This window comes from Alligator mississippiensis, chromosome 8 (assembly GCF_030867095.1).
Source record: "Alligator mississippiensis isolate rAllMis1 chromosome 8, rAllMis1, whole genome shotgun sequence".
Classification (NCBI taxonomy): domain Eukaryota; kingdom Metazoa; phylum Chordata; order Crocodylia; family Alligatoridae; genus Alligator; species Alligator mississippiensis.
Window position 1 is genome coordinate 37,373,971 of NC_081831.1, and position 16,869 is coordinate 37,390,839.

A 16,869-nucleotide genomic window follows, 5' to 3' on the forward strand; every position below is an offset into this window, starting at 1 on the left:
CTCAGAATTGGAAGACTGGTTTTGCCACTCATTTTGCTGTGTGTGACTGGGCATGCTGCTGTCTTTGCTTCAATGTCCCCAGTTATATAATGGGGTTATAATGCAACCTACCTTCTGAAATCTACAGTTGGCAAGTCTGATTTGGGCTCCAGATGTCCAGGGCTGGAGGCCTGCAAGTTCCTATAGGGCTCTGCTGGGACAGCAGCCTCATGTGTAGGCGACTGTTCCAGTAAGCACGGCAGTTTTTAATAAACAGATTCCGTATTTGAATAGGAGTGTAGATTTACAGTGAGCTTTGACCCAGCTCATAACTTTGTAGGAGAAGTGTTGTGTTGGGGACCCTGTAAGATACTTCTCTCTGCCTTGTGTGGCTGCATAGTACAGAGGTTCCCTGTTGCTTACAGTTAGGCAAACATGAACCAAAGGGCTGTTTTCTCCTCCTCCTGTTCTGGTCTATGGCTCTGCCTTGCGAATTGCTGTGGCCTCCTACTGTTTAGCATCTCCCTGATAGGTGTCATGAGCACTCCTGCCTCACTGATGTCTTTCAATTTGTAACAGGACTTTGGGATATGGGAGCGTGGAGACAAGACGAACCAGGGAATCGCAGAGCTGAATGTGAGTTCGGTTGGCATGGCTAAGGTGAGCAAGAAGGGCGCAGGAACAGGGCGGAGTTCCTCACTGACAGTGAAATTACATTTCTCCTGGGATATGGTGACAAGCTGTGCTGGAGTGACTGCACTGTTGAGCTTGGATGCAGCTGTCTCTGTACTTGCCCCTGTACTTGGCATCAGTTACCAACTGGCCTTGTTAGCCAGGCTCAGCAGCTCTTTGTAAGAGCTTGAATCTCTAGAAGGTGTTTGGCCTATCTGTAGCTAGATCACACAAGGGGAGATTTTCTCCTAGGCTATCAGGGCCTGGTATTCTACGCTGCCTAATTGGGCCAAGATAACTCTGTTGCCCCAAATAACCACTTTATGTAACCGGTTCAGTTATGGGGAGTAGAGGTGCATCAATACATTTGTCCATATCATATTGGCACTGATAAAAGTAAAATTGACATTGTTGGCAATCAGTGTTTTTTGGCTGATGTGGTCAATAGTGTCACCGATTAAATGCCATGTGCATGCATGTAGCTGCAGCATGCATGCAACCGGCCCACTAACTTGGAGAGCAGTGTCCAGCCAGTAAGTCTGTTGGGGGGAAGGGGTGGAGGGGAAGGAGGGCATGTGGGGTGGGGGGCAGATTGAGGCACCCTCAGTGAGGGAGGGAGTGGGGCTGGGGTAGGCGCTACCTGGGTGGGGTGGGGTGTGGGATGGAGCCATGAGCGGCTCATCTGGGGACTGTGGGGGGACAGCTCCTTCCATTGTGCGCACCCCTTGAGGGAGGTGTGGAGGGCATGTGCCCCCTGGATCTGTGCATGGGGCAAGGGTGGGCTGGGGACGGGGGCAGTGCAAGGTTCTTCCTGGCCAGGGAGGTGGTGGGTTGGGCTGGGGCTGTGCTCAGGGTGGGCAGCGCTGGGAGTGGGGGCTGTGGGGTGGGTTACAGATGCCCCAGAATTCACTGTAGCCCCCCCCAGCATCACCACTGCCTGCCCTGAGCATAGCCTTGGCTCAACCCTTTCCCTGCCCCCTCCGGGAATAGCCCAGTGCCCCCCCAGCCCAAAGGAGCAGCCTGCCCTTGCCAGATCCAGGTGGCATGTGGCCACCATGCCTCCTCTGAGGGTGTGCACAGTGTGGGGAGCTGCCCCCCTACCCATGCCCCCCGGATGAGCCTCTTGCAGCTCCATCCCGTGCCCCTCCCTGCCCTGGCTGTGCCCCACTTGCCCCACCCCACTCCTTCCCTCACCATGGGGGGCCTCTTATTTGCTGCCCCATGCCCCTTCCCTTCCCCGCAACAGACTTACCAGCTAGATGCTGCTCTTCCAAGCTGCCGGTCTGTATATCAGCATTTTATAGATTCATAGATTATAGAGTAGGAAGGGACCCAATGGATCATCATGTCCGACCCCCTGCTTCTGGCAGGAAAGAGGACTGAGGTCAGATGACCCCAGCCAGGTGATTGTATAGATTCATAGATAAATTCATTTGGATCAGTATCAGCCAATATGGCTCGTGAATAATTGGCCATCGGTATCAGCTCAAAAAATCTTTATTGGTATATCCCTAACGAGGAGAGAAGCCTTTCACCTTGCAAGTTAGTGTTAAAGTGACTTCTGTTTTTTTAACTACTCCCTTTCATGCAGCTTCTGTGTAACTCAGGAGCTGCAGCACAAAACACCTGCAAGTTTGTGCCACCTTTGTTAGCTCCTATCAGCCTCTTTGAGGGATTTGGCCTAGGATATCACTGTGCTGACCCCTGTGTTTCGTCTGTTTCCCTATCTGTAAAGTAGGATTATGCTGTTTTATAATGTTGACCACTCTTACTGACGATATAGCAGTTTATAGCCTATTAAACGGGTGGAGAGCCTTGGCTTCTGGGCAGTCTTATTTCAAAGTCCCCCTGTTACTGGAGGCTGTTTCTAGTGAGACCTATGAGAAAAGGGCACTGGTGAGCGAAGGCTTGTGGAATGGAGCTGAGAGCCCAGCACCAGCCCTGTGGTTCATGTGTAACCTCCTCTTTCAGTCTTGTCACACAGCTATTACACAGAGGCAGGGAAGTGTGTCCTGGTGCCAGACACTGTAGCTATTGTACTTGAACTGTTGAGTCGGTGATGCAGCAGTCAGGCTTTATGTGCTCTGTCTTTTATCATTTCCTTCTCTGGTCATAGGCAGCCCTCGAAGCCCTGGATGAACTTGACCTCTTTGGGGCAAAAGGAGGACCCCAGTCGGTGATCCACGTCCTTTCAGATGAGGTGCAGCATTGCCAGGTGAGGGCACCACTCTTAACTGGCCAGCAGGGCACTTCCTGGATTGGCTCAGCTACCAGGACTTTTCTCTTATGCTTCTTAGAGGAACTAGCTGTGAGGGTCATCAAGTGTTGAAACAGGCTTCCCAGAGAAGTTATGGAATCTCCTGCCTTGGAAGTTTTTAAGAGTAGATTCACACTTCTCTAGGACACTTAAATGGAGATGATCTTTGAATTAGGGGGTTTGACTAGATGACTTTCTGAGATCCCTTCCAACTCATACACCTTCCAAATCTAGAGGAGTCATAGAAAAGTAAAGGAGACTTGAATATGCTGCCCAGTGAAAGAGCGCAGAATGGGTAAGATGTTTGCAGGAAGCAGCCCAGCTTTGACCCATCTATTGGTTGATCCAATAGAGTATGTTCACACCACATTGAATGGCTTCCATGGAAACACTCTCTCTCTGCATGTTCCCACTTTGTGTGCACCAAATGCTGAAAAAGTCATGTAGCCACTTTCTGGTGCATGCTCAGGGGAGTACCTGCCTGACATCTGTCTAGCTTGTGGCACAAGCAAAACAGCGGTGGGCAGACAGGGCCTGTTTTCACACTGGTGCTTCTGTACACTATCTGACGTAGGGTGGGCTTATTCACATGCAGCAGGAAGCAGTAGTTTGTGGCATGGAGCTCCACAGGGCAGAATAAGTCCCTTAGCTGTGTCAGAGGCGGTCCCAATTCAAGCATCTACTTGGATCTGAACCTCATGGCTTGGGTCATGGCTTGGACAGCACTTCTCTTTGCCCAGAATTGCTCCATGTTCCTTGGCTACCCCCAGCAACCATAGCCACCATCTCTCATATAACTATTTCAGTTCAAACTTTGACATGCCTGTGACTGGAATGGGGCTCTGCACTGTGACTCTACCACCTGGGAACTGGGGTACCATTGCTAGTAAGGCTGCAGATAGGAGTGATTATATTTATGCTCCTGCATGCTGCAGTCTCAAGGAACGTTTCTCCATCCACTTAGTCTATTCTCCATTCAATGTTGCCGAGGGCTTCAACATCTAAGGAAGTCGATGCCAGCGTCCTTTCAGTCATCTCATATCCAGCATTTGCTGTGGAAGATGGTGAGCTGGTGGAGAAAACAAAGCAGGAAATTATTCTGAAGTTGCAGGTATGTTGTTTATGGGCTGATCTTGGCCCCTGCAAGGAGAGCTCCCCAGAACAGCAGGACAGCCACCGCCCAGCTGAAAAATTGCTGAGCAAAAAGAATTCCCCCCAGGCCTGTCCCAATTTTTTTCTCTGTTACTGTCCTCTTAGAGTCATTGGAGGTGGTATAGGGAAGTGACCCCAGCCTGTAGTGCCGTGTGATGCTGATATGGAGATGAGGACGTTAATCAAGAGGAAGCTTGTTTGTTTCTCTGCTGTAATAAAATGACCTAATGCATGGGGAAGGGATGTGACCCATAGGTTCTAGAAGCAATGTGTTCTGCTGGGGTATTGATGGCAGATTGTGTGCTGTTGTATCCTCCCTGGTACCAAGTAGTCAAAAGTGATGAGTATTTGCCTCCCGCCTCTTCTTTCCAGGGACGGTATGGCTGCTGCCGGTTTCTCAGAGATGGATACAAGACACCCAGAGAGGTATGTGTTCTCCTCTTTCTCCTCATTCTGCAAAGGGAGAACATGTCCTGGATTGCTGGCTGGAATCTGTCTGCTTTGGAATGTTTCCCAGCTGCTGCCTAGTGCATTCCCATGGGGTGGGGCTTGAGTAACTGGGTCTAAACATCAGCACTGAAGTGGTGTGAACAGAAGCCCATGTAATTCAGTCAGATAATACAAGAAAATGGAGGGGCTTGAGAGATGCAGCAGGCAGGGGCCTGGAGAGCAGTGATATGGGGCCTTAGAGCTTTGGACATCAACAAGGACTACAGAAAGTGGGAGCAGGCTTCATCTACTTGTTAGAGTGGGGTGGGAAGAGCCATACTAGTAATCAGTGCTATGAGGGGGATATGGCTTTACCCAGGATCTGCTGCCACTCAGTGTACACTGGCATATCCTGGCAGGTGCTGAACCTCACTCTCTTCCTGACCTTCAAAGTGCTGTTCTTGGGTAATATCAGTAGCACTGGAGCAGCAGAGGAGCCACCCAGGAGAAAGAGGTGTTTTCACAGCCATCGTGCTGGAACTCTGTGCTGGGTGTCTGTGGATAGGACAGCCCTGGTTCCTGGGAGAGAAGAACTTCCAGGAGGTAGAGAAATGTTGGAGAGAAATCCATGTCTTCTTCATAGATTCATAGAAGTAGGGTCGGAAGAGACCTTGTAGATCATCAAGTCCGACCCCCTGCCCTGGGTAGTAGAGAAAACTGGGCTCAGATGACCCCAGCCAGGTAGACATCAAGTCTCCTCTTAAAGACCCCCAGGGTAGGAGCCATCGCCACTTCCCTTGGAAGTTGGTTCCAGATCCTAGCCGCCCTGACTGTGAAGTAGTGCCTTCGGATGTCTAGTCTGCTCTCTAACAATTTGTGGCCATTATTCCTTGTTACCCCAGAGGGTGCTAGGGGGAACAGGGTCTCTCCCAAACCCTACTGGTCCCCCCGTGGTGAGTTTATAGACAGCCACCAGGTCCTCCCTCAGCTTTCTCTTGCAAAGGCTGAACAGGTTACGGTCCCATAGCCTCTCTTCATAGGGTCTGCCCAGCTGTCCCCAGATAATGTGGGTGGCCCTCTGGACCCTCTCAATGTTGTCCACCTCCCTCCTGAAGTGCAGCGCCCTGAACTGAACACCGTACTCCAGCTGCGGCCTGACCAGTGTCGCATAGAGGGGGAGGATCACCTCCTTGGCCATGCTCGAGATGCATCTGTGGATGCACGACAAGGTACGGTTAGCCCTACTGACCGTGACCTCACATTGTCGGCTCATGTTCATCTTGGAGTCTTAACTCCAAGATCTCTTTCTGCCACTGTGCTCTCAAGAAGGCAATTTCCCAGCTTATAAGTGTGCTGCTGGTTCCCACTGCCTAAGTGCAGCACCCTGCACTTGTCAGTATTGAAACTCATCCTGTTTTTGTTAGCCCACCCCTGTAACCTGTCCAGGTCCCTGCTGTAATCTGTAATTCTTCTTCTTCCCCAGCTGGGCACTTTAGTAAGAGAGCCCCAGGTCTCCCTTCCCAGCCCCAGGGTGTTTTCTGTAAGACTCTCTTCCTGTTTGGCTTCTAATTTAAAAGTCCGTTCTAGTCCTCTATTCCTATGCTGTCATGACCCACCAGAGGCTGCCTCTTGTTACCTTTTTTGACATGCATGTGGGGGATAAACTCAATTCAATTCCACTGAGCTCCCGTTTCTAGCATCAGCTTAACTCCTTTGCTGCAGCCCAGCCTGAAGTTGTCTTTTCATGGCTTCTTAGGAAAACATTACCTAAAGGGAAATCACCAAGCTGCTTTGTGATGCTCTGATAACTGCTCAAAGTTGACTTCAAAGGACAGTAGATTTTTTTTTAATGAACACATTTTTAAAAAAACACACCAAACTAAGCACTGAGTGAAACTTCTGTAATGGATTAAAAAAAGCTACTGGGAAGTGAATCTGCTGACATTCCTCTCTCAGGCATTCACCATTCTGCTGCTGCTACATGTATTTCAGTGGAACATTTACACTTTAGTGTGTTATGAATGTGGTTTCCTGTGACCTGCCTGCTCCCCTGACACCATAATAAGCAGTGTGAAGTGTTTAGACTCCCCAGAGCTGGAGTCTTTTTTATTTTTCCAAATGTTTTGGAGCCTTGTCAGCAACAAGCATTCAGCAATCCTTCCAGCTAACAGCATTTCAACCTTTTGGTTAAAAACTGTAAGCTGTAACAACTAGTATAGTTGTGTAGGAGCTGCATATAATTAGCTGACTTTGCAGGTTCTGGTAAGATGGGAAGCTTGTAACCTGCTTATGAAGTAATGCAGGTAGGGGGCTGTATCCAACACATTCTCTGGATTGCTATGAGGCTCGCATTCCATAGGGTTTTAGTGCAGCTAAATCATGTAAGACTGTCCTGTTCGTTCTTTTAACAGAAGTATAATCACAATTTAGAGCAGTTAACTACTAGCTATGGGGAATATCCATAGGCTCTCACCTTGAAGGCAATCAAGAATTCTTTTCCCAAGTCTCCCTCCTGGTCTGTAAACTTCATGGTTGATCATGCATCCTAGGGAGGCAAGTAAAGCTGGAATAGCTTTCCCAAGAGGGAAGAAAGACCTGGATGTATTAGTTGATCACAGAATGCCACCAAGGTGATACGGCCATGAAAAGGCAAGTGTCATTCTGGGATGGATCAGGTGAAAAATATTTCTACTAGAGTGCAAGAAGTGTTAATGCATTCAAGCTGGGCTGGATGCAGAGAAGGGTTGCTGAGATGACATGGGGCTGTAGAACTTTTCCTATGAGAGTAACCAAGGCCAAGAGGAGATATGACTGCTATCTGCTAGTGCAAACTGGCTGTGTGTAAGTTCAGGCAGGAAATTAAGAAGTTTCCCTGGAATAGCTTCCCATGGGGAGTTGTGGGGGATGACAATGACAAAAAACCCTAATTAAATTTAAGATGCAGCATGATCACTTTCTGAACAAGGTTATATGCTATGGCTGCCTGTGATTGCAGAGGGCTAGACTCCATGACTCGGGAGATCCTTTACTGTTCTGTGTTCCTGTGTACTTGTAATCTTCCTGCAGGACCCTAATCGTCTCTATTATGAGCCGGCTGAGCTGAAGCTTTTTGAGAACATTGAGTGTGAGTGGCCTTTATTCTGGACATACTTCATCATCGATGGAATCTTCAGTGGCAATGCTGAGCAGGTAGTGTATGCACACATAGACAGAGGGGCCTGGCTTGAAGAGAAGACAGGACCTAATTGATACTCAAGTACAGTAAGTCCCCTGATGGACTGCCTACAGTTCTTTCTCTGTGCCCTCCATTGCAGGGCATGCTGCTCGGTGAATGTGGGGTCACTTGAAGCTACTGAGCTGATTTGACTTCATTAGTGTGTAAAAATAAGGGAGCAGTAGCAGAGTGGTGGATGTGGCCCATCAGGCCATTTTATCTGGCCTGCAGGGCCCCTACAAAATTTAGAAAATTAATATTTATCTGCCCCTGGCTGCCTGTCATGTGGCCCTTGATGGCTTGCCAAAGCTCAGTAAGTGGCTCTCCACCTGAAATAATTTCCTGTCCCTTCTCTAGAGGCTGCCTACAGTTGGCCTAGTTGTAAATAGGTATGTAGCCATTCAGAGTGGGGAGTCAAAGCTGGTTGGACAGGACAGTGGCCAGATTGCTCCTGTGTGTATTGTTGGCTACAGAAATGGGTATTTTATAACGGCACAAGTCTGAGTCACTTCAGTTGAGGATAAATCGTAAACATAGAGCTGCTGGTGTGGGAAGTGGGTGAGCAGGGACGGGCTCTGCAGGCTCCATATGGGGAGGATGAGTGTATTATTTCCTACTGAGGGGGGCACTGAGAGTGAGTGGGTGCGGTAGCTAGCAGGAGCATGGGGCCCACACTGGTGTCCTGGGGCCCAGAGCAAGGCATCAGGAGTACAGGGTCCCAGCCAGCAGGGGCTCTATAGAGGCGGGCCAGCTCCTCCCTCTCTCTGCTGGTGCAGCCCAGCCCAGCTCCACAGACCCCTGCCAGCCTGCTCTGGGCCCTGCCGACACTGGCCTTGGGGCAGTGGTCCCAAGACATTGGGACAGTGGACCCAAGATGGTGACCAGGGAGTGGGGCACCTGTCAAGGGGCAGGACTACCCACGTGGCCCTTGACAGTTGCCAAAACTGGGTAAGCGGCCCTCTGCCTTTGCTCTAGCAGGACAGTCCCAATTTTCCCCTCTTGTTATTTCCCCCTCTTGTGCTCCCTCCCACAGAAGCTGGGCAGGTTCACAGATCCCTGCCCTGAGACTCCTTTGCTGGGAGCTGAGCCTCTCTTGTTCTTTCTTCCCAGGTTCAGGAGTACAGGGAGGCTCTTGAAGGGGTCCTTATTAAGGGGAAGAATGGAATTCGCCTGTTGCCAGAACTGTACAGTGTCCCTCCTGAGAAGGTAAGCTCTTTGTGTTCTTTGAACAGGGCACGCTGGGGAGGAAGCTTTTGCTTAGATCAGTAGAGATAAGAGTCAAGGTCCAGGGGATGCAATCTCCCTTCCCCTAACTTTCACTCTCATTGCCACCCAAAGGGTCCCCCTCAGCTTTTTCCTCTTCCAGTGCTGAGAGATTTGGAAGGAGCTATTGGTGGCAGGCTTCTAAAAGACATCTGTGCCATGCTTCTTTGTCTGCCCAGCTAGGGGCAGTTTGCAGTGAAATGGGCCCCTTGCCTGGGATTTGTGACCAATCCCTGCAAGAGCCCTTCTGCTGATCCACCCCCTCTGCCTGGATTGGGTGGACAGGCACAGTCTTCTAGGTTGTCATAATCTTGGCAGGTGATCCCAGAGAGGACTCTTTCCCAGCAGAGCTGAGGCAGGAATTTTCACACAGCTCACGCTTTCTCCTCAGAGCTCCCCCACCCTTTTATCATAGTTTCATAGTGCTTAGAGTCGGAAGGGACCTAAACAGATCATCAGGTCTGACCCCCTGCCCTGGGCAGGAATGGGTACTGCGGTCATATCACCCCAACTAAATACCTGTCCAGCCTCCTCTTGAAGACCCCCAAGGTAGAAGAGAGTACCACTTCACTTGAGAGCCCATTCCCGAGTCTGGCAGCCCTAACTGTAAAGTAATGTCTCCTCATGTCCAGCCTGAACCTTCTCACTAACTATTTATGGCCATTATTCCTAGTAACCCCAGGTGGTGCCCTTGGGAAGAGAGCCTCCCACAATTGTTGCAGGTCCTCCCTGGTGAGTTTGTAAACAGCCATCAGATCCCCTCTCAGCCTTCTCTTGTGGAGGCTGAATAGATAGGTTCAGGCCTTTTAGCCTCTCCTTGTAGGGCCTGCCCTGCTGCCCCTTGACCACGCAAGTGACTCTACCCTGGACCCTCTCAATGCTAGCTGCATCCCTCTTGAAGTGCAGTTCCCAGAACTGGACACAGTACTCTATGTGGCATTGGTCAGGCCACAGCTGGAGGGGAAGGATCACCTCCCTGGACCTGCTTGTAGATGCGGTTAGCCTTACGGATTGCTTCCTTGCATTGGTGGCTCATGTTGATCATAGAATCATATCATAGAAGTAGGGTCGGAAGGGACCTTGTAGATCTTCGAGTCCGACCCCCTGACTGGGCAGGAGGGAAACTGGGCTCAATTGACCCCAGCCAGGTAAGCATCGAGCCGCTTCTTAAAGACCCCCAGAGTAGGAGCCAGCACCGCTTTCCTTAGAAGTTGGTTCCAGATCCTAGCCGGCCTAACTATGAAGTAGTTCCTACAGATGTCTAATCTAAACCTACTCTCCAACAACTCGTGGCCGTTATTCCTTGTTATCCCGGGGGGCGCTAGGGGAAACAAGGTCTCCCCCAAACCCTTCTGGTCCCCCCTAGTGAGTTTATAGATGGTCACCAGGTCCCCCCTCAGCCTTCTCTTGTGAAGGCTGAACAGGTTCAGGTCCTGTAGCCTCTCATTGTAGGGTCTGCCCTGCTGTCCCTGGATCATGTGGGTGGCCCTCCTCTGGACCCTCTCAATGTTGGCCACATCCCTCTTGAAATGGGGTGCCCAGAACTGGACACAGTACTCCAGCTGTGGCCTGACCAGTGTCGCATAGAGGGGGAGGATCACCTCCTTGGCCCTACTTGAGATGCACCTGTGGATGCATGATAGGGTCCGGTTAGCCCTGCCGACCGTGACCTCGCATTGTAGGCCCATGTTTATCTTGGAGTCAATGATGACTCCAAGATCCCTTTCTGCCTTCGTGCTCTCAAGAAGGGAGTTTCCCATCTTATAAGTGTGCTGCCGGTTACTACTGCCCAAGTGCAGCACCCTGCACTTGTCCATGTTGAAACGCATCCTGTTTTTGTTAGTCCACCCTTGCAACCTATCCAGGTCTTTCTGGAGTCTTTCCCTCCTTACTAGCGTGCCCACCTCGCCCCAAATTTTGGTATCATCAGCAAATTTGAACAGGTTGCTTTTCACCCCATTGTCCAAATCACTGATAAAGAAATTGAACAGCGCGGGCCCAAGGACCGAGCCCTGGGGGACTCCGCTGCCCACTTCCCCCCAGGTCGAATATGACCCGTCCACCACCCCCCTCTGAGTACGACCCTTCAGCCAATTTGCAATCCATCTGACCATGTAGGCATTGATGCCACAGTCACCTAGTTTTTTTAATGAGGATGGGGTGGGACACTGTCAAAGGCCTTGCTGAAGTCCAGGAAGACTACATCCACGGCGACACCTGCATCCAGCGCTTTTGTGACCTGATCATAAAAGGCAATCAGATTGGTCTGACATGACCTGCCCCTAATGAAACCATGCTGGTTGCCCTTGAGCATCATCCCCAATTCCGGCCCATCACAGATGTGCTCCTTGATGATCTTCTCAAAGAGTTTCCCCAGGATTGAAGTAAGACTGACGGGCCTATAGTTGCCCGGGTCCTCCCTCCTCCCTTTCTTAAAGATGGGGACCACATTGGCTATCTTCCAATCATCTGGCACCTGGCCCGAGCACCACGAGCGCTCATAAAGCTGTGCCAAGGGCCCTGCAATAACCCCTGCTAGCTCCCTCAACACCGTGGGGTGGAGAGCATCTGGACCTGCTGACTTGAATACGTCCAGCCCCTCCAGAAGCACTCTAACCCGGTCCTCCTCAACGTTAGGTCTTGAGGCAAGACCTTGCACAGGACCCTCGAGTCCGTCTTGAAACACGGCGGGGGAGTCCTGGTCCCTGCACAAGAAAACGGAGGTGAAGAATTTGTTAAAGATGTCTGCCTTGTCCTCTGGCGCAATCACCAGATTGCCCAGTGCATCTTGCAGGGGCCCCACATTTTCCAGTGCCTTCTTCATCCGATATATTTGAAAAAGGACTTTTTATTATCTTTGATCTTGGACGCTAGTCCTAGCTCTATGTCCGCCTTAGCTTTCCTAACAGCCCCCCTACAGGCCTGAGCACTGGAGGTATACTCTTCTTTGGAGATAGCCCCCCATCCACCGGGCGTACACCGCCTTTTTGGCAACCAGGCATTCCCGGACTTCCTTGGTGAGCCAGGGAAGCTTTCGGGCACTCTTGCCCCACTTGCTTTTTGTTGGGATTGTCACCTCTTGGGCCCCGAGTATCGTCTCCTTAAGGAACGACCACTCATCTTGGGCACTGAGTTCCCCTGCCCTTGAGAACCCCAGCGCCTCTCCCACCAATCTCCTCAACTCGTTGAAGTTGGCCCTCTTGAAGTCTAGGGCTACTGCCTTGCTGCAGGCCCTTGACACCCTGTGCTGGATGATGAATTCCAGCAAGCAATGATTGCTATCACCCAGGTGGTCAAGGCTGACTTGATCCTGGAGTCAACAATGATTCCAAGATCCCTTTCTGCCATCGTGTTGACAAGAAGGATGTTTCTCAGCCTTTAGGTGTGTTGCTGGTTCGTTCTCCCTAAATGCAGTACCCTTCACTGTCTGCGTTGAATTCCATCCTATTTTCATCTGCCCACCTCTGTAACCTGTTTAGGTCTAGCTGGATTTTGTCCCTCCCCTCCAGCGTGCCCACCTCACCTCGCAACTTGGTGTCATCAGCGAATTTGGACAGCATGCATTCCGCACCCACATTCAGATCGCTGATAAAGAAGTTGAACAGTACAGGCCCCAGGACCGAGCCCTGGTGGACTCCACTGCCAACATCCCTCCAGGTTGAAAACGACCCATCCACCACCACTTTCTGGGTACGACCATCTAGCTAGTTTGTCACCCATCCGACTGTGTAGGCATCAATGCCGCAGTTGCTTAGTTTGTTTTTTTAAAGAGAATGCGGTGGAAAACCATGTAAGAGGCCTTCTTAAAGTCCAGGAAGATGACATCCACCTCAGCACCCTCATCCAGGGACTTTGTGACCTGATCATAAAAGGAAACCAGGTTAGTCAGGCAGGACCTGCCCTCAGTGAGCCCATGTTGGTTGCCCCCGAGCATTACCTCCCCTGCTGGGCCCTTGCAGATGTGCTCTTTGATAATTTTCTCAAAGGTCTTCACAAGGACTGAGGTAAGACGGACTGCCCTATAATTGCCAGGGTCCTCCTTTCTCTCCTTTTTGTAAATGGGGACCACATTGGCCCTTTTCCAATCCTCTGGTACCCAGCCAGTGCCCCACGAGCACTCATAGAGCCGTGCCAGGGGCCTCGCTGTGACCCCCGCCAATTCCCTCAGCACCCTCGTATGAAGAGCATCTGGACCTACTGATTTAAATATGTCCAGCCCCTCCAAAAGTTCCCTAACTAGGTCATCCCTAACCCTAGGCATGGCAGTGCCTCCCCTTGGTCCGTCCACAGTTCTAGTGGGGGAAATGTCCTGGTCCCTGTTCGGGAATATGGAGGCAAAGAATTCATTAAAGAGGTCAGCTTTTTTGTTTACCGCAATCACCAGATTGCCAAACCTATCCTGTAGGGGCCCCACGCTACCTTCTTACTTCCTATGTATTTGAAAAAAGACTTTTTATTATCCTTAATTCTGGTCACTAGCCCTAGCTCCATCTCTGCCTTGGCCTTCCTAATAGCCTCCCTGCAGTCCCGAGCAACGGAGGTGTAATCCTCCTTGGTGATAGCCCCTTGCTTCCACTGTTTGTATGCCTTTTTTTTTTCCCCTCAGGCATCCCTGGATGCCTTTGCTGAGCCATGGGGGCTTTTTAGCCCTCCTGCCCCCCTTGGTGCGCATTGGGACTGACTCCCTTTGAGCTCAGAGAATCACCTCCTTGAGGAACAACCACCCATCTTGGACTCCCATCTCATTGAAGCTCCGAGACCCCAGTGCCTCTCTTACTAACCTTCTTAGCTTACAGAAGTCAGCCCTCCTGAAGTTGAGGACCTCTGCCTTGCTGCTTGCTTTCCACCCTCTGCTGGACAGTAAATTCCAGCAGGCGATGATCACTGTCACCCAGGTGGTAGAGTACCTGCAGACCCCTCACCAGGTTGTAGCCTGTGGCAAGCACCAAGTCCAGCAAGGCATTTCACCTGCCGGGACTATGCACCTTCTGGGTTAGGTGGAGGTCCTGTATCCCGGCTACAAACCTACGTAAGTGGTCAGACCTGGCTGACTTCCTCCCAGCAGATGTCTGGGTAGTTTAGGTCACCCATGACAACTACATCTCTTGTCCTTACAGCCTCCGTGAGCTGACTTGAGAATTCCAGGTCCAGCTCGTCCCCCTGGTGAGGCGGTCTGTAGTAGATGCCCGCTATCAAGTCCCTTTCCCTACGCCCCCCTTGCATTCTTACTCGGAGCACCTCAGTTTGCCCCTCCTTTGACCCCATCCTGATCACTGAGAATGTGTATTGCTCTTTGACATACAGCGCTACATCCCCCGCCTTTTCCCTGCTCTGTCTCACCTGTACAGCCTGTATCCCTGGCTGTCCACTGTCCAGTCATGGGTAGAATCCCACCAGGTTTCTGTGAGCCCCACTAGGTCTGGGTTTTTGCTAGCTAGCAGGAGGGCGAGTGCCTCCTGCTTATTCCCCATGCTTCAAGCATTTGTGTAGAGGCGTTTGAGGCCTCCTGTAGGTGCCTGTGCCGCCCCCTTGTTCCTAAGTCTGCCCTGGCCTCTGTCACTTACCTGGATACTACCTGTGTGCGTCACTTGGCTTGATGGCGAAGTGTCCTCATGTTCCTCTGCGTCCCTGTCCCTCGGCGAGCGTAGTTTAAAGCTCGCCATATGAGATGAGTCATCCTGGAAGAAAAAATGCGCTTCTCTTTTGGGGAGAGATGAAGCCCGTCCTGCCCGAGCATGTCCTCTGTGTGGAAATGTGGGTCATGGTCCAAGAACCCAAGGCCTGCCTGGTAACACCAGCTCTGAAGCTGCCGGTTGACCTCGCCGATGCATGTCTCATGGCACTGTCCACGTCTGCTTACTGGAAGGATAGAAAAAATCACCTGTGGCCCTGTCTCCTTGAGCTTTACCCCTAGAGTCTTGTAGTCGCTCATGATACAGACTTTAGGAGATTGCTTGGCTCACACCTTTCAGTAGGCACCATAATGGTGATTCCAGTGTTGGGGTCACTGCTAAAACCACCTGCACTTTTAGATAGTGCTTTAAGCTCTGCTTTCTGACTTGTGGCACTCTGTGTGTTGGCATCAGGCAGCCAAGTGGAAAGCACAGCTGTGGTCTTCCATGAGGTTGCCTTCAAAATCAGGAGTGTGTTGTTTAGGATGAAGGGAGCCCACTGGAAATCTTCTGGTAACGTAAGTATTTGGGTGCTCTTAAACAAGGAAGATCCACCTGAGCTTTGTTACCATGCCTTGTAGAAACTCTAGCTGTTACAAGACCATGGATGTGGTGTAGGACTGGCCTTGGCTGGCAATATAAGATTTCAGGATGGATTAAATCAGCCAGGACTATGTAAAAAAGTTGGCAATTACATTGGTCACCATACGTTCATTCAGATTCTTCATTTTTACATTTTTATTATGTTAGAAAATGAATATGAGATGATTATTTTTTACCTGTGACTTGCTTTTAGCTTTTTTTGACTGGCTACTGGAATTTGGCTAAAATGCAGACTAACAGCATTTTAAAATAGCTTGATTTAACTAATAAAAGAAACAAAGATATGCTGGCTGCAGAAGAAAAATATTTATCAGAGTATGTTTTGCATATATAATTAAATGATTTATTAAACAAAGGAGGTGGTGTCATTAGGGAGTGAATTGGACTGATTTGTTTTTGGTTACCATGTCCATCAAAACTTTTTAGGACTAAATCTCAGCCTCTCCCTTTATTTTTTTATTAATAGATTGGAAAACAAGCTTTCCTGCTTTTTTCCAACTCCCAACTGGTTTCTTGACTTTGAATGAAGGTAGTCATGGAGCTGAACTAGAAAATCTTCTGTAAGTGCAGAGAGAATAGATTACTGCCATCAAAATTGAGTTTTATGATATCAACAAATTCTGGTTCTAGATGCTTAATCAGTGGCTTCTACCAGTTCAGTCTTTGACTTTCATTAAAACAAGACTGGTTAAATATTTATTTTCTATTTATTAAAATGGTTTTAATACATCATAGCAAATTTGGACCCTAATGGAGATGATCTTAGTTCAGATTGTAATTTTTAATTAACATTTGAAATGTTTTAAAACTGAAGCTATTTATTTTAAATATGATTTAAAAAAAAAATCCAATTTTTAAGAAAAAATTATTTGTATTTATCTTGTGGGGCTTGTTTTGTGTCAGGGTATGGATGGCAGTGTTTTCTGGGTAGCGCTGCCTTGCTGTGGAGATGCAGGCAGCTGTACTGAAAACATGCACCCTTGACTGGGGTGGAGGGGGGTGATGCCTTGCAGCATCTCTTGTCTGCTAGTTGTTCTAGGCTTCCTAATCTCACAAATTTGTCCTTCAGGTGGATGAAGAGTATATGAATCCTCACACTGTTGATCGAGTGCCTCTTGGCAAGCTGCCACTCATGTGGGGCCAGTCTCTTTACATCTTGGGTTGTTTATTAGCAGAGGTAAGACCATACCTGTTACCCCAGTATGAGACCCTTGGTGGGGGGGGCTGTCTCCACTCTGCTTTGTAATCCAAGCTCCGCAGATTTGTCACTGACGCGCTGAAAAGGCAAATATCTCAATTGTGAGCATCTTGCATCTCTACCCAGCACAAAACGTAGTGGGGAGTGCTCAGCATAGGATCACAGAAAGTAGGGACCTCACAAGGTCATCTAGTCCAGCCCCCCTGCTCAAGGCAGGATCGTCCCTGACTAAACAGGACACAGCGCAGCCAATTGTCTATCCATCCTTGAAAACTTTCAAGAGCAGGTTAAAGATTCTACAACTTTTCTAGGTAGCCTGTTCCAATGCTTGACCTGAGAAACTCAGGCCTGGATGCTGCTTTAAATCTGCATGATTACACCCTGAGCTGTGTGGAATTGGAAGCATTTTCCTTGTAGCCCTTCAGTCATG

General features: G+C 49.7%; 1 protein-coding gene across 14 annotated transcripts in view; it reads left to right on the forward strand.

The window, feature by feature from the left end:
* LOC102573806 (histone deacetylase 8) overlaps positions 1-16,869 on the forward strand; it is a 181,841-nt gene that overhangs the window by 24,455 nt on the left and 140,517 nt on the right. For all 14 annotated transcript variants that reach the window (XM_059732660.1, XM_014609905.3, XM_019481931.2 and 11 more), the window contains exons 6-12: positions 559-639; positions 2,768-2,866; positions 3,873-4,019; positions 4,433-4,486; positions 7,556-7,678; positions 8,814-8,909; positions 16,311-16,418. In XM_059732660.1, coding sequence (XP_059588643.1) covers positions 559-639; positions 2,768-2,866; positions 3,873-4,019; positions 4,433-4,486; positions 7,556-7,678; positions 8,814-8,909; positions 16,311-16,418 — 708 coding nt within the window. The remainder of the gene's footprint in view (positions 1-558; positions 640-2,767; positions 2,867-3,872; positions 4,020-4,432; positions 4,487-7,555; positions 7,679-8,813; positions 8,910-16,310; positions 16,419-16,869) is intronic.